Raw genomic sequence first — 22,466 nt, 5'->3', positions numbered from 1 at the left:
GAAAAATAATAGAAAGAATCTATAAACCGAAATTAAAAAGAATTTCGAAAATTTTACATACATGTACGCCACACACACATACACACACACAAACACACACACAAACACACACACACACACACACACACACATGCACAAGCGCGCATACACAGACTATGTGTATATATGTATGCGTGTGTGTAAACGGAGGCTGGTGTATGTACTTACGTGTGCTGTAATAAAGATATATGAGTGGCGAACTACCTTTACATATTGCAAAAGATCTTTCAAGCAAATTAATGCATTGCATGTCAAGATAATTTTCAACACTGAATATAATGACAAGACAAAAGCGATCGCTTTACATTTGCACAAAAGAACGGATGCACAATAACAATGACTCTCTCACTCTCTACATGCCGATGAGTGTGTGTATGTGTATATATACATATTTGTATGTGTGTGTATGTGTATATATACATATTTGTATGTGTGTGTATATATATATACACTGGCAAAAATAAATTTAAAACTGATGATAAAAGTTCTATTTCTTACAAAATATTTTGTTACTAACACCATACAAATTATTTTTATCTTTTACACCTTATGCAGAATTTATTTCTCTTTCGAATGTTGGAGACAATAACTATTTTTATACAACTTGAAGAATTCTAATGCTAAATTAATATAAACGTTTCAAATTTTACCGGCAAAATTAGTTTTTTTACCGGCAAAATTAGTATTTTTATCATTTTATAAACATTCACAGAATTTTTTCATTGCGGGATACATTTTCGGACACTAATCCTTTTTCCATTTCCTGACGACCGGGCATGTTTCTTGGGAAGATTGGAAACAAATACCACAGCTCCTATACGTTGAAATCCTTTTACAATGTGAAGAGAGGATGCAATCATATACGTATAGATATACGATAGGTTTCCTTCAGCTTCTGTCTTTTAAATCCAATCACAATGCTCTGCTCGGCTTGGAGATATAATAGAAGGCACTCGTTCAAGCCGCCATATTGTGGGACTGAACATGAAACTAACGCCCATTTTAAGCCAATTTACCTGCACCTCTATAATGCAGGGACTGTGTGCTTTGCTTTTTGGAAGCCTGTATCAGCTAGAATTCGGTTCCAATATTGTGAGGTAACTATCTATAATGTGTATGTGATAATTTACAATGACTGATAAATATATTGAAAAGTAAACAAAAAAGGGATTTGTAGGAAAAGCAAAATGACGTGCAACAAAGCGTGCAACAACGTCTAAATCCGAACACGCAAAGAATACACGACGAAATTGTCATCTAGTATACACTTCTGTGTTTGTGTACATCTTTCTGTGTGAGTGCATGCCTGTTTGTGCGTAGGCAGAAATAGTCAATCATGCTCGAAGATTCACTCCTTCTGTCGAAAATCTAAGATGAGTTAGCATTCAAGAACTTGAAAGTAAGCATGTGCACACGCTCGCCTGTACAGAAAATTCTTCTTACAAGGAATTGATCAATTCGAAGCTTTAATAATTACACAGTGTAACCGAACCTGAAACTACGTAGCTGAGAAGGGGTCATATCTTAACCATGTAGTCACGTAAAGTCTTGTATACAAGAGCGATTATTTAGAAATAGATAATAGGTAAAATAGAAAACCAACAATTCAAAAGAATTCGTTGTTTCCCACCTGCACTCTATCTATTCAATATATTAAAAAGTATTGCTGCTTGTTTCGATTATTTCAAAACTTCTTCATAGAGGCATTATTTATTTTTCTTCAGTTCTAACTGAAATAAATAAATAAATAAAAATATAAGTAAAATAAGACAACAATGATTAAGGAAATATTAAATAAAGGGAAGTAGTACCACAGATAAATGTGATTTAGAAATATGTGTGTTTTTCTTATTATTATCTATTATAGAGTCTCTTATTAAATAAAATATCTCTCGGGATTTCATTAAATATTTTGACGCTTTATCAAATCATAGTCTAGAGACATGTGATGTAAGAAAATTGCTGAAACATCAAAAACACAAATAAGTTAAAAATACTTTATAAAAGATTTAAGAAGACTGTTCGTAACCCCCACAATATCTTGAATAATATCTTGAATAATGGAAATAATAATGAAAATATTTCTTTAGGGCAAAACGGACAGCGTGAAACTACGGTGATATTTTTACGATGACAGAGTCCAGAGAATTTATAAAGTACATATTGATTCTGGTTTGGAGTTTCATTTTATTTTTCTACTGTTTCTTCTTTTAGGTTCTGCTTATATATCATTATGTTAAAGATCTAAACCTGATTATTTTCAATTATATTAAGCTCTGTGTTAATCGATTTGCAGAAACGAAATATTCTATACATATTCCGTTCGTAACGAATATTTTATGTACATAAAACTCTGTGCTACAGTAGGGTTTATAAACTCGCAAAGTGAGTAGCTTTTTTTGACTGGCAGGCATTTATATCCATATGCGCATGTGTAATGCGTGTGTCTGTGTATATATGTGTGTCTATACACAGAAAGAATGAGATAGGTGAAAGGAGAGAGACAGACTGACTGTTACCTACGAAACAAATTTAAAATTTGTTCCTTGCCATCAGTACTTATGTTTACATTTCCTTATAATTAAAAAAAAACCTCTTTTCAGAGTTAAATATCATTGCAAGGAAAACCACAAAGTATCGTATTTACTACCACGAAAATTTGAACCACTGATATTTCAATTATTAATCCTGCATTTTATTGAATTAACCTGTTTGAACTTGTCTTTCCCGCTTTTACATAAGTGTTTGTTTATTATGTACAACTATCCTAATTCAATTATCTAGTCATTGAATCAATATTTATCTAATTTAGATGTCATCCTTAACTTTAGCATACTTGGATTTATATTTTATACTTTCTTTCTCTTTTATATATTCCTTTCAGTATCAAGTCTCCCGCTAATTTAATTAGATGTTTTCTATAAATATAGAAATTAATATATGTTTCTCATTAAATGTTTAGTCGTGTTTCTTTGTTAAATAACGCTCTCTCCTTATATTCTACTTAGGTGTTTCTTACACTATACTTCCCTACAACCAACAGCTTTCTATTCATCTTAATAAACATTCTTCGTGTTAATATCATCGGTATTATGATATTAGAAACAATTTAATGCAACACAAGATTCCTTATTGCATTCCATGATTATGCGTATTTATGTTCTGAATTCAATTTCCGCTCAACTGTTCGATTAAATAATTACCAATCATGCACTGAGGTTCATTATATCACTTATTCTCTGGGTGCGTCCCTGTGTGCTGATTTCCCCTCGGGACTGAATTTGCAATTTTTCGCCACTGGGTCAATAACCCAACCAGTAGTAATATAATGGTCCGAATTAAATTGACTTAATTACACTAAAATAGAGTCACTGTTTTGCATTTCATAATACTCATTTAATATTTCATAAATATTTTCACGTCACCTTTTGACCTACAGATTAAAAAAATATTTTTGTTGTAACTAAACACTTCGGACACTGATAGAATGTTTCATATTAAATATATTTACTCTTAGCATTTTTGAGAAAAACTTATATTTAAGAAGTTGTTTCGCGTCAAAGTTCTCGTATTTCGGTAATTTCAACCAATCAATGACGTGTATTCAGCTGAATAAAATTACTGCCGTTCTTTATCAACAACAACTATCGGCGGTATATTTTTCGTTTGTCCCTGTTATTTATGACATCGTTCATTCGTTTGTACTGGTTTTAAGGTTTTAGGGTTAGGGTTAGGGTTTTAGGACTAGGGTTAGGGTTGGAATTTTAGGGCTAGGGTTAAGGTTTTAGAGTTAGGGTTAGGGTTTTATGGCTAGAGTTAGGGTTTTAGGGTTAGGGTTGTCATAAATAACAGTGACAAACGAAATATACACTGCCGGAAGTTCTTGTTGACAAACAACAGCAGTAATTTTTATTCAGCTGAATACACGTCATTGATTGGTTGAAATTACCGAAATACGAGAACTTTGACGTTAAATAACCTCGTAAATATAAGTTTTTCTCAAAAATGCTAAGAGTAAAATATATTTTATATGACACATTCTACCAGTGTCCGAAGTTTGAAATCGTTTAGTCACAAAAAATTATTTTTTAAATCTGTAGGTCAAAAGGTAAAGATCCGGGTATTTCTACATGTTCCCTCTACTTGAACAATAATAGCAAGCAATCTCCCTGAAATAACACCTCACGGTTTTAGAAATAAATAAATTAGTCTTGTCGTATAGGTTGCCTGCGCATAAAAAGAAAACTTGTCACGACTACCATTCTTTGATTTTAGGTTTCTTTGACTTAGAGTTAAACAAGAACATCTCATCTGCGTGTAGTATTAAGCTATACTTATTTATGTTCTGAGTTCAAATCTGTTGAACAATACATCGATAACATTGAACTACACTCCTTTCTACCCTTTCACAAAATGCGTAACTTCTACCGCTATATTGGATAGAAGCATGCTTGTAGAATTTGTTCTAATCTTCTGAGATCGAATTTGTATATTAAGTGAGGTAGGCTTACTTTTAAAAAATGCGGCCAACTGGTTGAATCGTTAGTTCGCCGGACCTTTGCGCATTTCGTCTGACTTTACGTTCTGGGCTCAAATTCCTCGGTATTCGAATTTGACTTTCATCCTTTCAGGGACAATAATATATGTACCAGACGTTACGACACAGGAAAAAATACTTAGCAAAGTTTCTTATCTCTTTATGTTCCGAGTTCAAATTCCACCCAGGACGGCTTTGCCCTTTATATTTTGCGAGTCGATATACCGACTAACCCTCATCTCAAAATTTTCAGGACTTGTACCAACATTAGGAAAGATTATTATAGCTGTTGACAGTGACAGCATAAACAGCAAACTCCTGGACGGAAATCATTTATACTTGTGACAATGTATATTCACAGTTCAAATTCTTCCACCTTACCAACATATTTTCTCTAAATACCTTAAAGATTTATCAAGTACAGGAGTCGATTTCATGGATCCTTCCTGCCGAAATATGACAGAAGTTCTGAAATTGCGTGGCATTAATATTATCACTGGTTTTGTTCTTCTCTGCAGGACTACTCCCTGAATGCCTTAATTACCCAAGAATGGACAGACAAACGATTGGATTTCTACGATCTCATTGATGCTGAATACCTCGAATTAGATGCTAAGCTCATACACAAGGTAGGTGAAATTCTCTTTCCTACAGTGTCATTCTATACATATTACAAAGTTTACTGGTAATTATATATCAATGGCAAAGACTCTTGACATTACAGATCTTGGGGGAAACTGTCCTAAAAATATAGATCCAGAGAAGAACCCTTTTTAATATTGTAGAATAAGGTAGATGGTACTTAAATTTAAAGAGCACAGTAAAAGTCTTTAATAGTTAAGAAACGGAGAGAAGTAATATTAGCTGTATTGAAGAGGGTTTTTTTTAAGCAACAGCGTGTGGGTAGTCAGTACAGAGAAATAAGGGTGTGAGGGCTATGACAAAATCGTATGGTTACCAGAGATTCCGCTTTTAGGCAGTCATATAGAAAGGCACTTTAGTTATACTATCTGACAAGAAGCTGTTGCCGAGAGACAAGAAACACAGCCAAAAGTATCTTATGTAAGACAGTGGGGAAGAAAAACGGATATCAAATACAACATTAATATCTCTCTCTCTCACTTTCTCTCTCATTCTCTCTTTCTTTCTCTCTCTTTCTCTCTCTCTCCAGCTCTCTGTTTTTGGTTTTCTATTTTCCTTCTCTCTGTGTCTCGTCCAGTTTCTCTCTATTTCTCTCTTTCTCTCTTCTGCCATGATTATATCTCGCTACCATTTGGTTTTGTAGAACTATCTTACTTAAAATTATAATGCAAGAAATAATGCAAATTTTTCGAATTTGGGCACAAACTTAAGGAACTAGATTACATCGACACAAGTGCTCAGCTACTACTTTATTATAATGACCCTGGGAGGATGAAAGACAAAATTTTTCCTCGGCAGGATTTGATCAACGTAAAGAGTCAGAAGAAATGTCGCTACGTATTTTTTTAGGCGTGCTAATAAAATATTCTGCTGACTTGCTGCCTCAGGATTTCAAATTTTCGCACGAGCTAATTCTGGGGAAAAGAACAAGTGGATTACATCAACTCAAGTGATCAACTGGTACTTCTTTTACCGTCCCCGAAAAGATAAAAGGCTGTGTCGACCTCATCAGCATTCGAACTGAGAACGGAAAAAAACTTTTGTACGATCGCGCTAACGATTCTGTTATATTACAGCTATAGGTACAAAGACTGGAATTTGGTGGAAGGGGTCTAGTCAATTACATCGACCCCAGTGCTCAACTTGTACTTCTTTTATGGACCCGAACAGATGAGAGGCAAAGTCAACCACAGAGTAATTTGAACTCAGAACGTAAAGACTGAAGAAATGCAGCTACGAATTTTTATTCGCCGTGCTAATATTTCTGTCATCTTGCCACCTGTATAATAATAATAATAATAATAATAATAATAATAATAATAATAATAATAATAAAAAGGGCGGTTAACACACATGGAAATGAAAAAGATGAAAAGGAAAGTAGAAAATCGAAATAATGCTTCACCAACAGATAATGAAAATGGAGAAATGAATGGTGGCAGTGAAGACGTAGGGCAAAGTGTAAATGTAAATTCATCCATCACTATCTCTATCTAGGTCGTCCCTCAGGACGCCCCATGATTGTTTCCACACGTTTTCTCCACTCATCTCGATCTTCCATAATGGTCCTCAGCTCTTGTACCCCTTCCATACCAGTATCCTCCAGCAAAATGTCGATATAGGTCGTCTTCCTCTTTCCTCTCCTGGTTCTTCCTTCCGCTGGCCACCAGAGCATAAACTTGTTAGCAATTTCATCGGTATGTCTGAAGCAGTGTCCAGCTAACCTGATCCTTCTATGCTGTATTTTCAATGTTACATTTGGTAGTCCCTGGTATAAGTCAGCGTTTGTTGTATGATTCTTCCATGAGATATTGAGTGCCATTGAGTGCCATTCTAAGCATCCTCGTATAACAACCGTCCATCTGCTTCTTTAATGCTTTAGTGAGCGTCCATGTTTCAGCCTCTTTTAGAAGAAGAGATCCCACTTTTGTCAGAAAGAACCTCACTTTCGAATTCCTTGCTAACTTTAACTTCATACCTGAGAGCTGTGTGAGAACACCCGAGTGAAAGTGATCACTCCTGATGGAGAGACGGAATATTTTGAAGTCAAAACCGGCGTTTCAGATCCCCCTTAAAGGATAATGGACACTGCGTTCCCTACTCAATAACAAGGGAAAATGTTTTCCGTCTCTACCAATATTTCTGTGTGAGAATATGTTTGTATCACAGAAGATGAGGTCTAGTTCTTTTTATAATATTTTGAGCCCTAAATTGGCATTGTTATTTTTGTTTTATTCATGTGCGCCTTAAATCTCTTCTCCAACTTTTCCATCATTTATATTAAAATGTTGGGGTCAGAGAATGTGAATGAAACAATACTGAAGGCTACTATTCAAAAGTAAATTTCTTTTATAACGGATAATTTTCACGTTTGCACTTATTTATCGCTTCTCGTGTTTAAACTGCAACACATCCCTGACTGAGTATCTTAAGAAATCGTCCCTTCTTCTGGGTCTGTCAATTCCTTATGAAGTTTTAGTATATACAGAGTGTCATGGTCAGGTCTCAAAACCTGAAGAAAGCATCTGTAGGGTAAGAGGTAGAGAAATGAAGAAGACAAATGAGAAAGCGATGACGACAACGAAGAAGAAGAAGAAGAAGAAGAGCCTGTATTTTCGCAGTACTGATACTTTATTTATCAATGAAGGAAGGATGTAAAGTAAAGTTAACCTCGGTGGGAGGCGGGAACTGAAGCGCGCAGTACAGAGAACTTGAAGAAGGAATCTCGCCGACGTTCTACCAACTCAACCAGCACACTACTTCTATTAGGAAATATGAAAGTGTTTGATTTAGGTCTGCATGAATGGGTGCGTGGCTTTAGAGTTGTGAATGCTATGGTGAGATTGTCATAGCAACTATCCATGAAATATTTGGGTTATTAGCCAAATATTGATGACTTATTAAATAAGTGGGTACGGGTATAAGGTGAGGTTTGCCTGTGCAGAATATAATTTAAAGAAAATATCTCGTTTTTCTTAAATTTACTATAATGCAATATGAAAGACACACAATACAGTATAATAAATATCATTAAAATACAATAAGGTTTTGTAATATAATAAAACAATAAAATAATAATCTTCCTTTCACCTATTATTTGTTTCAGTCATTTGAGCGCGCCCATACAGGGTCCCGCGTTTGGAGAATTTTAGTCCAATGAATCGACCCTGCTGCTTCTTTTGCTAAGGCTGGTACTTACTCTCTTGGTTGGTCAATTTTACCGAACAGCTAAGTTAAAGGGACGTAGAAGAACCAATACAGGTAGTGGAGACAAGCACTATATATGTACGTGTGTGTGTGTGTGTATGTATGTGTGTGTGTTAGGAAGTTAAAAATTAGGACGGTCATGGAGTTACCATAACTTCTAACTTCCTAGAATATATATTACTGTTCTAATGCTTTAGAGTGTGTTTTCGGTTCTATGAATTGCAGATATGCTTGTGTGTTAGTGTGTATTGTATGTGTGTGTTTATACATACATATATATATATATATATATAATATATATATATATATATATATATATATATATATATATATATATGTATGTATGTATGTATGTATGTATGTATGTATGTATGTATGTATGTATGTATGTATGTATGTATGTATGTATGCATGCATATATGTATATATATATATGTGTGTGTGTGTGTGTAAATAATAAAAAAAATGGAGAAAACCATAGATTAACCAGTACAACTATCTGATTAACCAGGTGATTACAAGGTGTATCTCATTAAAGTAACGTCTGTTTCGCTAGATTTCTACCTGTTATGTGTCTATAAAACAGCAAACTAAGGGATACAGCTTCATTCTTATAGAAGATTACTAATAACAAATACCAGATGCAAAAAGAAACAAATACACAATACTGCGAAAAAAATTATTAGATATATAACCATTAGTATATACGGATGTACAAACGCTCTCGCTTACGTTCTTTGGCGCACGTACGGTCATTCGTACAAATTTTCACAAAGATAGAAGAATACGCACACGCGTGGTTTGGCACAAATACGCTCGCACAGCGAATTAAATAGATATTAATAACATCAATGCCGAAAGGTGACTGGTGATATGACTCCGCTTGGTGAAGAGTCACATATTCTGTGGTGTTGCTCACTAGGTCTGGCCGATATACGTACAGCACTAGTTTAGTCACGAGTATGTATATAAATACAAACATAGTAGATGTGTATTTTTTTGTATGAACGGCTAATGAAATAATCGATGGTCTACAGAAAGTATTAATGCCAGTGATAGGACCAACTGTGTGGATAAGCGTAGGTATTTTGCATTTTCATCTCATGGTGAACGATATTTATTGACAGGCTGAAGTTGGTATTTATCTCACATTAATCGGTATACAATGGCCATATTCATGACGCTACAAGTAAATCGGCCAGGCCTAGTGAATCCTACCACAGAAACTGTGACTCTTTGCCAGACGGAGTTGTATCACTAGCCATTTGTCTGCACTAACTTTATTAGTATTTATTTAATTCGCTGGTTGAGCGTATGTGCGCAAAACCACGAGTATGCGTATGCTTATGTCCTTGTGAAAGTTTGAACGAACGTGTATACGTGCGCCAAACAACTAAAGCGAGAGCGTTTACACCTCTATATCTACTTACGGTTATATCTAATGCTATGGTTTTATATTGCATATAGCTGCCTTCCTTATTCTATAATTGTCAAGTAGCATTTTGCTGAATCAGCCACGAATTCATACGGTAAATATATATACTGACATTCAGAATTTAGCGATGGAATAGTCACTACTAAAATAGACGAATATATTGATCTCTCTCAGTATAGTATAAGATAACTGTCAGTATAATGATAATAATAATAATAAGAAGAAGAAGAACAATAATAATAATAATAATAATAATAATAATAATAATAATAATAATAATAATAATAATAATCAGAGTTCATGAAGAAAAAATGCTTCCTAATTGATGTATCAATACCAACAGATGACAACGTTTCTCTAAAAGAAATGGAGAAACTTTCAAAACACAAAGACCCGGCAATAGAGGTAATTCTAATGTGGTCTAAAAACAGAAACAATTCCTATCATAGTGGGCGCACTAGGTATGAAAACAAATATTCAGACAAATACATAACATAAAACAACAGGACAAACAAATATATATAACATACAGAAAATAGCACTACTAGGTAACCATAAGAGCATCACAGCAAACCTCAGCTCATACCCAAGGCACACAGAGCTGTGCTCGGTAGTGCAGTGAAAGGACGTTATAAAAATAAGACTACTGAATAATAATAATAATAATAATGATAATAATAATAATAATAATAATAATAACCAAAGCTTATTAACCCGGAACTACCAAGCCAATGTGATAAAAAATGGAGCTGACCCAAAATGACGATTTTGTAACGATGAGATTGAAACAATAGACCACCTAATCTCGGGGTGCAGAGTCTTAGCACCTGCAGAATATAACGCAAGACATGACAGAGTCGGCCAGTATTTACAATCAAAACTGCTGACAAATGGTATAAACACCATCCTGAAGCTGTGACTGAGGGAGAAAATGTGTCGATTCTATGGAACTTCCCCGTACAGACCGAAAAGACTATAAAAGCTAATAAACCGGATATTATTATAAGAGATCAAACAAAAAAGATGTGTTTATTAATTGACATGAGTATCCCTTGCGATCACAATATAGCGGTGGAAGAATTTGACAAGATTAGTAAATATAAAAACCTGCTAATAGAAATTGAAAAGATGTGGCATCTCAAGGCGACTACAGTACCAGTGATTGTAGGATCTCTAGGAATGATAAAAAAAGGTACTGAAACCTATTTGAAAATGATTCCAGGCTTACCATCCCAACAGGAAGTGCAAAAAATCGTATTAACTGGAACGGTTCATGTACTGAGAAGAGCATTATCGCTGTGAAAACAAAATCCATCCATGGATTTATTTATTTATTAATTTTTAAATACATATTTTATCTGTGAATTTGCGTGTATAATCTGCGAATGAGCTTCTCTGCCCTAGGTGTATGGAAAACACTCGGCGAGAAACGGAAGAAAATTTGAAGAAAGAAGGAAAAATAATAATAATAATAATAATAATAATAATAATAATAATAATAATAATATAATAATAATAATAATAATAATGCTTTCTACAATAGGGACAGGGCATGAACATTGTGGGGAGGGGCCAGTCAATTAGATCGTCCCCAGTACGCAACTGATATTAATGCACCCCGAAAGGATGAAAGACAAAGTCGACCTCGGCGGAATTCGATTTCAGAATGTAAAGACGGAAGAAATACCACCAAGTATTTTGCCCTGTGTGCTAACGATTCTGCTTGCTCACCGCCTTAATTATAATAATGTACTATACAAATATATTTTCTTTCCAATTTGTGTCACATTTTTTTCTGAATGTATAAACCACATTTCGATGAAATGGAACATCATTTATACCGTTCGTAAAATAACTAGCGATGTACACGTGTACTATAACGTAATATGACATAGAGTCGCTCACAATAAAACATATTGTAACAATGATTAGATTGTTTGGAATAAACCCAATTGTAAGTGCTGACATATATTCCTACACGCACGTACACACACACTCACACACGCATATATATATATATATATATATATATATATATATATATATATATATATATATATATATATATATATATATTATATATATATACATGTACATATATCCATATTATAATGGAGAAAGCTGCTTATTGGTTAGGCATGTGAGAGTTACTAAAGGAAAGCAGTCTGGAAATTTTTTCATAAGTTCATGTTCCAAGAAATTTCCTGCAATTTCGATTTCTGAAGTTTATTGAATATTTAAACAAGTTTTTTCCCAAATTTAAATATTCATTGTATTCATTGCGGAGTGGATTTTAATGTAATAAACAATATCAATTCGTTGCAGGTGAAATTTTCCATTTTTATTTGCCACACACTCTCACACTCTCTCGCCTTTATTTTCATTAATGATAATTTAATATATATTTATTTCAATGTTTTCGCTACTTGCAAAACCCATAGTTTATTCTATATACGAAATGTTTTCATTTAAAGTTTTAGTTCGCTATTTGCAAAACCCACAAATTCTTCTATATACGTAATGTAAAAAAATTACTTTTTGAATGAAGGCTATTAGACAAAATAGCTGTATAACTCTGAGGCTCATATATACAAACATACATACGCGTTCTTTCGCTTGAACCCGCACACTTCGTTAATTTCCGTAAATATATCTTATTTAATTGCTTTTTGCGCTCCGTGTTCAGCTCTATAAATTTGTAGTCAGTCACACACGCATACGTTTACGTTTGTATACATTTATATATGTGTGTGCTTTTCTGTATGTTTGTATACATTCATTCAAATAAAATCACCTCTGTTATGTAAACTCAAAGCATTAGATTCCCAATTTCACTTCATCATCCATGATTCATGAAGTTACACATCCTATTATACAGAAATACAAGTCAATCTTTGTATCATTTAAATTGAATATTGCCCTTCTTTCCTTCTATAACTGTCGCCCTCATAGTTGAAACGTTAAATATTCAATTCACTTAACGGATAATTCAGCATATAAATTCTTTACATAGTACACTAGAGTTAACATGTATAACTATAAAATATTAAAATTACTTCAAAGCATATTACTATATAATTCTTAACGATTAGTCTACTTTTAATCCTCACTACACCTAATCACTTTTGCATATGATGACCACAGAAGTATTAATTTCCATCAAAGGTAATTTAACGAACTTGAATTTAATATTTAAAGATATACATTATAATCAAGGAAATCTATTTCATCAACCTGATTGCATATATGACAGTAATTCCTATGAACTTTTCTCTTCTTCTTCTTCTTCTTCTTCTTCTTCTTCTTATTATTATTATTATTATTATTATTATTATTATTATTATTATTATTATTATTATTATTCCTCTTCTTCTTCTTCCTCTTCTTCTTCCTCTTCTACCTCTTCTTCTTCTTCTTCTTTTTCTTCTTCTTCTTCTTCTTCTTTTTCTTCTTCTTCTTCTTCTTCTGTCACTTGCGTATTTCCTTCGGGACTCAACAAGTGTATTGTTAATTCAGATTTCCCCTTCCCTTCGCGTCCTTAAGTGTTAAAGAAATGTTTAGGTGACCTTATATGAAAACAATCAAATCCATCAAGATAAACATGGACATCGACTTGAGAGGGAACAAATGAAACTGATAACAAACACACACATACATAATGCTTTGTTTGTGGATTAAAGGTGCCTCCAGTGCTTTCATATGAAAAGAGTTCCACAATATTTCGAGCGATCCACTTTAAAATATCGTGAATTTGGATGTGATTATGTTATTATACACGCGATTGTAGAGGATTTCAAAATTGATAGATACACAGATGAAGAGAGAAAATATTTTAGGAACTTTAATCTTTATTTTCCTTGCATTAGACTTGGATCTTTGCAAGAATTTGCGTTCAACATATATCAATTGCATTAAGCAAAACATTCGTATATACCCGTGTGTGTGTGCGCTCGTGTGTGTGTGCGCACGTGTGTGTGTGCGCACGTGTGTGTGTGTGTGCGTGCGTATGTGTGTATATATGCATGTATGCATACTAATGTATACAACGAGTGACGCATTATTTAAAATTACTGGATTCAACCACAAATCCAATACCAACCAACGTGAATTACATGCATCCCTTTTAAGAATTCCCCAGGCAGATAAAACAAAAGCAAATGTCACTGACGTACATAACCGCGCTCATAGGGAATTGCTAATCAGTAATATAACAAACAGCATATGAAATAGTCGACGACTTCTAATTTAATCAATGATGAGGCAAAACCCAAGCTATGAAATTTAAAATCGAAGAGTAGAACGACTCACCCCACTGAAACCTTTCGGATCCCTGAGGAGCCATAAAGATAAATTCTCGCCAAACCATCAGTAGTAATAATCCCACAAATAGGGAGATAGGTATAACCAGCAAACCTATTGTAGATAACATTATGCAACACATCAAAGCCTTCTCTACGTTCATCTAAGTATATATATATATATGTAGCAGTGAAGTCATTGAATAGCTCAGGAAAATTAAAGATAAGTTAAATTGCAAATTCTTTCAGAACGGCATCATACGCTTTATCTCCAAAATTCTCCTCCAAAATAATTGAAGTTTTGTAAAGCATATACAGTTCTTACTAATACCGATATAACCATTATAATGGACACAAGGGAATAGTTGCGATAAGACTTATTAAGTGAAAAGAATGGAGATAAACTATCTGATGTTGCCATATATAACCATGATGGAGCAGAAGTGGCAGATCTCGTTGGCATCTACATACTACATATCTTTAATGAAATATAAGAACCCAGCATAGAGTTATATGGAGAGGACAGCCTAGAAATATTACATAAGAATGGCAAGATATGGATAAGATAAGAAAATATACGCAAAATACTTAGTCAATTCAGCTTTAATATTAAGATGTTAGTTCCGTAGACATAACATGAATCATTGTATTGGAAAACAGGAAAATTTCCATACACCAAATAAGGACAGCACCTACATTGTGAGGGGCTTTAACATCTACCATGAATAATGAGACAATAATTAATAGCATTAGTAGGCGTGTTTTCAACCTATCCTCTGATGAAACAACTTTCAAAGAGGCATCCCCATGTTACAATGCCATATAGAAAGATCAATTTCTACACTAATATAACCTATATCGAACCAAACTTATATAACGTCAAAATGACTACAGATATATCTAGACGATTTCTCTAACTTACAGACATTTACTGTCACATGACTATCACAAGATCTTTAACAGAAACACGACTAAATTTAACTATCGTTGCGCCCCAATATAGGATCGTTGATCTTCAATAACAATTAGAAAAAATAACATTAGGAACAATCCTTAGAGTTCTGGTAATTATGAATTCCCTGATAACCGTCATCTGAGCAATATGTACCTACAAAGGGAATTGGCTTGCATCACTGGCATGAGTAGGACTATAAAACTTACCAAGAAATGATTGGAAATGCCATCACGAAAAGATATGTGCAACACTTTGCTTGGTTTCGAGATAAGAACAAAATACATACAACATCTTTAACATAATGTGGAACGTTAAAGACAGAGGCTTGAATAACTTTCGTATACACTGAAGAATCGGAGCTAAGATCTGCAAATATAAGGGATGAGGCACCACATGCAACTTCTGTATCGTAGGAAAATCAAACATAACAACTGAAGGAAAAAGACATTCTACCCTTGATTACATAAACAACAATCTAAACTCAAAATTCAAGCATGACCTTCTGTTACAGCTTATCAATTCAATTAGCATAAATTTAAAATATGTTTTTGGTCATATGCACGATATGCATAATATGTATGTATTCCCAAGAAGTGCTAGAATTATAAACTATATATATATATATATAATAATAAATATTAGGGAATGAATCCAAAATTACAGGGAAAAATCAGATTTAGGGTTAAATCCAATTTTATAGTAAAATATTATATAATATAATTCGAGACAAAACCACTATTTTAAAATCAAACAAGGAAAGACTTAATCAATACATAAAATTTTAATATAAATTAAATAAACCGCCACTACAATTGTTTCATGTCTGCTACTGACATTCTTCAGGTGGATTTTCGATCTTCTAATCAGTATCAAAATTTTATGTATTGATTAAGTCTTTCCTTGTTTGATTTTAAAATAGTGGTTTTGTCTCGAATTATATTATATATATATATATATATATATATATATACATATATAGGTATGCGAGAATCTTTTCGTATAATACAATTACTATGAGTTGAACGCAAGAAATAACTATTAAAGAACTCTCCGAAAGTTTTCTTTCCTAATTTGAGTATCTATTAATTTAGAAATACCCTTTAATCACATTCAATTTTACATTTGTAAAAGGGAGCGAATAAGAAAATGGATCGCTTGAAAAATCGCAGAAGTTCTTACACTATTAAACTGCTAGTGACACTTTTGATACAGAAATTAACGGTAATTATTCCATGTACGATGTTACAAACTCACTCTTACTGCTTAGCATTCTATACATCACTTGTTATCCACAGGATCACCAGATTTAGATGCTGATAAATACAACATTGCTTCTCTTTAAGGAAATGCTTGAAAGATGAAACTGCATGCTTAATCCAAGCACTTACATTTCGTGAAAATTTCGGTTCTCGAATTTAGTAGCTCGGTGAGATTCTTAGATTTTACATCCACCACAAACCAACAAGTGGAGCGTCGCTCAAGAATGCACACCTTGTGTTAATATGATAAGGAGGTCCAGGTTATATACATAGCCTAAAGACCTCATCCTTTATATCTAATCACTCCACCGACCTACCGAAACCAGATCAGAAATTTTCACTACATGTAAGCATCTTGATAGGTTGCTGTGATCGAACTGTAAAACACCACTTATATAGATTTAGCTCTCTCAAATTAACTACACCAATCAGTATTAATTCTCATTCTAACTGGCCAAAGGGACACAAGTGTTATCTCTCATCCCTTCATCTTTCTTTTCTCGTACCCTTTCTTCGTACACTTTCTCGTTCACATCCTTCTTGCTTTTTCCTAGAGAGCAGCTATGATGCATTTTGCGTCTGAATGACTGCCTCTTAATACACGGCTCGCTCTACAAGTTCGTACAACTATTGTGTTATATGAGACATCAAATGATAGTAGCTCGCATCTAAACCTTATGTATATTATATGATAAAAATCTCACTAGATGGAGTTCTTTTGTTTATCCCTCCAGTAACGGAAAAGTAAGCTATGTGTGCGTGCGTGTGTGTCGTGTATGTGTGTGTGAGCATGTGTGAGAGATAGAGCGAGAGAGACAAGGAGAGAAAGAGAGCAAGAGAGAGAGTAAGAGAGAGTGAGAGAGAGAGAGAGAGAGTGTGTGTGTGTGTGTGTGTGTGGTACTTACCTCATGTGAAAAAAAAAGGGGCTATTCAGAAGATCGGAAATGTCTTCTAAATCAATCGCAATGTTGGAAAACTTTCCGTATCATAATCAAGTGAATGAGGATCAGAAGCGTTTCACCACTTGAAGCAGTCCTCCAGTGTGAGACCACTGTAGTCTTGAAGAGTGTCAGCTCTCGAGGGTCGAAATATTTTCCAATAAGAAAGAAAATAGTCAAACTTTGAAATGTAGTCTTAGATATGCTAGCGATATGTGGTATACCAAGAGTGTGAGTTGTGTGTGTGTGTGTGTGTGCGTGTGTGTGTGTGTGTGTGTGTGTGTATGTGTGTGTGTGTGTGGTGTGTGTGTGTGTGTGTGTGTGTGTGTGTGTGTGTGTGTGTGTGTGTGTGTGTTTGTGTTTCTACATATAAATCTAGGTATTGCAAGATATACCATTTTCTAAATCTCAAAACATTTCTCTCTTGCTGTGACAGAAATTTGTTGCATACCAGTTTGATTTATATGTAAGTATCGATCTCATTAGTTTCCTATACTAATTTATCAGAAACAAAAACACACATTTAAACAGACGAGAAATATATCCTCCACATTATATACTTTATAAATACTTTCTTTCTTTCATATCATTCTAAAGATATGGGTTCCAGATTTGTATTTCCCAAACGAGAAGTATTCCTACTTCCATGACGTCACAGTTCAAAATAAAATGCTCCATGTTTATGACAAAGGTCAGGTCATTTATAAAGCAAGGTAAGACACATTTCTTTATCTCAGCTACATCCCCACCACCTCCAGCATGGCTATGGAAATACATCATCTTTAGTACATTATGTTATATGGTATTGTGGTTCCAGTCGTCTGTGTTTCGAAATCAAATCCCATCGAAGTCAAATCTTCATATATCCAAAGAAATGAGGCACTCGTCAAGTACTGTGATTGATATAATCGACTGATATTTGGATATCCTATATATATTATTCCAAGGAAGATGTTACAGTTGAGCATCTCTGACAATTTGTCTCTATGTTACAAATACTTCAAACGGTATATGAGAGTGATGGCTCAAGCGGTCATTGTATTCCTAAGAAAAATGTTATTGTAGAATAATGCCGCATACATCCGTTAATTAATGGGGTATGTGAAACCACCGCCATTGTATCTAGCCAAAGTCAGGGTAGAACAACTTGATAAATATGTTAAATTCGAGCCAATGAAGGAGACATTCAACTGGAACCTTCAATACTGGACTTCACCGGGAAAGGGTTATACTTTTAATTTGTTAGAGTTGGAAAAGTGTTGTCTTCTACGAGCTTCTTCTTACGGAGAGGAACATCAATTCGTATATGTACTGTAATCAGCTTGTCAGGTTAAACGCTACGATCCACCAGAAACAGCCAGCATTTTTTAATCGTAAAGGTATCGTCTTTCATCACTACAATGCCAGTCTGGACACTTCTTTGCAGATGTGACAGAAGGTTCTAGGGTTTGGATGTGAAGTTTTGCCGCACTCACCAATTTCTCCCGATTTTGCACCTGCAGATTTCTCCTTCTTTACTTTATTTCTCTTCAAAAATTCATCCAACGAACAGATTTTCAACTCCGATGAGGGTGTAAAAATTTACTTGGAAGAGTTTTTCGCCTGCAAAGACAAGAAAGAAAGCCTTTGAGCGGTAATACCGAATCTGCCTGTAAGATGGCAGATGTTGGAACGAAAAGGCCATTATATCATTGATTGAAAAATTCCGCCGAGGTCGACTTTGCCTTTCATCCTTTCGGGGTCGATAAATCAATTGCCAGTCGAGCACTGGGGTGGATGTATGCCCATAGTAGAAAGGATCATATCATTGATTGGATAAGTGGCTTTGAGCTTAAAACCTGTCTTAGTTTCGTTTAAAAAGATCTAACGGACAGTTTGGCCAACCCAATATACATACTTACATACGCACGTACACACACACACACATATAAATATTTTTTTATATATTTGTGCGCTCGTGTATATATATATGTATGTATGTATAAATATGAATGTATGCATGTGTGTATGCATGTTTATGTATATGTGTAAATATATGTATATCGAATTTCAACCTATATTTTACTTTGTGTCAGTATGTTTATCTGCTTCTTGAAATCAACATTTACAAATTGTTAAACATGTAGAGAAAAGATGTTACAGAATATTTTTCATTTAATAGATTATGATACCAGTCTAAATGCAGTACCTTGTGCGTTTCCAGTTCATACTCCCGCAGTATTATACACATTACATTAATGCAATGAATCACCTTTTCATAACATTACATTTCAATAAACTTTTCATCAGTACTTTAATTTTATTTTTACGTTTACAGATTTCATAGTTTTCTGCCCGTTCTGTAAGCTTTTTGTCTACATACATAGAGTGTTTTCCATTAATATTTTGATAACCAGCTACAAAGCCCGCTGACACTTCAATTGATTTCAGCAAAATCAACGGAATTTTCTGATTCATGTATACAATACTTCCATCAAAGAATATTTTCCGCTTTTATATTTCGCTATCAGAAACTTCTTTATAAGAAGAATGTAGGACAGTTATATTCTTTGCTTTCGTTTTTGTTTTTTTGTTTTTGTTCTTTATTTTTCTTATACGAATAAATTCTTTCAAATAATAACACAAATGTCTTTTGAAAAACATCTACAGGTCTGCATTTGTACAAAATTTCTTATAAACAAATTTCTGTGAAATTCAATTGAAAAAGTGCATACACTGTTTTTATTAGCTTTATGCATGAGATAAAACAGAAAACAGTGGATATTTATTTGACGCTACTGATTCTATTAATCAATAATAAATCTCTTAGCGAGGTATAAACAGTAGCTGCACGACATCGTGAAGTATATCTGCCACTTAAATGTGGCTAACCCTTAAGGCTGGATGCTACTGTAGCGTGTAACGATGGCTTCCCTTTGCATATACTGATAGGGCACAGAAGGTGTGTCAATAGCCAGCTGGAGGAGGCTACAGTAGCATCCACCTTTAAGGGTTAGCCACATTTAAGTGGCAAATATACTTCACGATTCTATTAATGTTTTTATAAAACTAAATTCATAAATAGTTGACTGCGATGTCTTCTGTTGAACCTCAATTTTTTCCCAATAACAATTCAGTACCAACGTTACAAAACTTCCAGGATTTGTAATTTTGATTGCGAAAGCGCGAGGTTGTTTTATAACGACATTTGGCAAAATTGTTAATAAATTCCATTAACAATTTTATGAATTCAAACATCTTTGATAATGTTATCGCTTTCGTAATAATAATACTATTTGATAATAATAATGATTTTAGATATCTTTAAGCACTATGTCCAACTGACTTAAAATTGTAAGAAACGAAATGTTAAATCCTTAAAGTCACTGAATCATGGCGAAGTTGAATTTAGTAGAGCACAAAAATTGCAAGGATCTTGCGCTCTTGCATTTTCGTTCAAATTGCTCTTTTTGGGTCCGTTTTTGTCTTAGTTCTGGTGGTGATGGAATGAAGCTTGTTGAAGTGCTTCGTAGCCTCAGTTACCCACGATTTTTTCTCAATGTCAGCCATTTTGAAACAATTATTTAAATCAAGAGAATTTCGTAACGACTTACAGACGAACATGATGCGGAAACAATTATTGAAATCAAGAGAAATTCCTCTTAATATAAAAATTAAGCTAAAATTATTTCTGTCCAAAAGGTGTTGAATATTAATGAGATTTCTGTGATTGGTCTTCAAAATTTATATTTTTTTGAAAAATATATTTCAGGATCTTTTAAGAGCGAGTTAAATGAGTCAATTATTTGAAATTATTCATTCATAGTTCAAATAGTGATGACTGTTTTGGCAAATTCATAAAACAGGCGTAGTTTTATGAGTATGTGTGTATGTGTGTATGTGCGTGTGTGTCTGTGTACACGTATATTATATTTTGTATTTATGTATGTACACACACACACACATACACATACCCGCAAAGTTTCTTTGACTGAAAATCAAAACGTCAATTACTTCAATTTTTAAGGATTCTAAAATTATTGCAACTATAAAATTCCTTTTGAAATTAATGATTCCAAGCGAGTGAGCGTGTAATCGGTTCAGTGACGTGATTCTCAAACAAATTCACTTTATATTTTGTATTGAGAGTGTAATTAAGTTAACAAACCCTCAGCTTATACAAAACAGTATATTGTCTAAAACAGTAAAGGTAACTAAGACTAGGAGTTAAATGTGATGCAACAGTTAAATATATTTAGTATTTTTCGTGACAAATGGAATTCATACTTTCTAGACGAGAAAATATTTTCAAAAAATTGAACAGAACAGCAAATTAGGTATATTGATGTATTGATAGTTGTGTCTGTAATAGAGGAATAATGTAGCCGTGCTTGCGTATCAACCAACACACACAGACGAATGTAACTACACGCGCGCGCGAGCCCGCACACATAAGATTTGGAATAAATTGTGCAAAGTTATGGCATATTTCACAGCTTAGGGCGACGTATTCCATAGAAAATATTAATTAACGTTATAAAATGTCACACTCTTTTCCAGTCTCTGTATTCGGTTTGTGTGAAGTATTTTTCGCAACTCGCGACAAATCAGTTGATGAAGTACATCCAATATGCATGCGTTTGTGTCTAGGTATGTCTGTGTGTGTGTGTATTTTTGTGCATGAAATGAATACACGTTAGTTAATAGAACTCGAGAAAAAATACTCGATACTAAAATTAAATGTTACCCGTTTCGGTTCTTCAGGTGTTTGTATGAATTTTTAACAAGCTTTTCTATTTTTTAAAACAAACCAGATTACAATAGATTGATGTCATTACTTTGTCGGAGTACTAAAATATTCAGTGCATGACTAGATAAAAAATTATGGGTGGAGGCGCAATGGCCCAGTGGTTAGGGCAGCGGACTCGCGGTCGTAGGATCGCGGTTTCGATTCCCAGACGTTGTGAGTGTTTATTGAGCGAAAACACCTAAAAAGCTCCACGAGGCTCCGGCAGGGGATGGTGGTGATCCCTGCTGTACTCTTTCACCACAACTTTCTCTCACTCTTACTTCCTGTTTCTGTTGTACCTGTATTTCAAGGGGCCGGCCTTGTCACTCTCTGTGTCACGCTGAATATCCCCGAGAACTACGTTAAGGGTACACGTGTCTGTGGAGTG

General features: G+C 34.1%; 1 protein-coding gene across 1 annotated transcript in view; it reads left to right on the top strand.

The window, feature by feature from the left end:
- Window positions 1–22,466, top strand: part of LOC115218269 (glycine receptor subunit alpha-2-like) — a 602,367-nt gene that overhangs the window by 500,305 nt on the left and 79,596 nt on the right. Inside the window, exons 6-7 of the mRNA XM_029788018.2 lie at window positions 5,095–5,205; window positions 17,908–18,023. Coding sequence (XP_029643878.2) covers window positions 5,095–5,205; window positions 17,908–18,023 — 227 coding nt within the window. The remainder of the gene's footprint in view (window positions 1–5,094; window positions 5,206–17,907; window positions 18,024–22,466) is intronic.

This window comes from Octopus sinensis, linkage group LG13 (genome assembly GCF_006345805.1).
Source record: "Octopus sinensis linkage group LG13, ASM634580v1, whole genome shotgun sequence".
Classification (NCBI taxonomy): Eukaryota; Metazoa; Mollusca; class Cephalopoda; order Octopoda; family Octopodidae; genus Octopus; species Octopus sinensis.
Note: the sequence above shows the minus strand (reverse complement) of the source record. Positions and strands in the feature narration are given on the sequence as shown.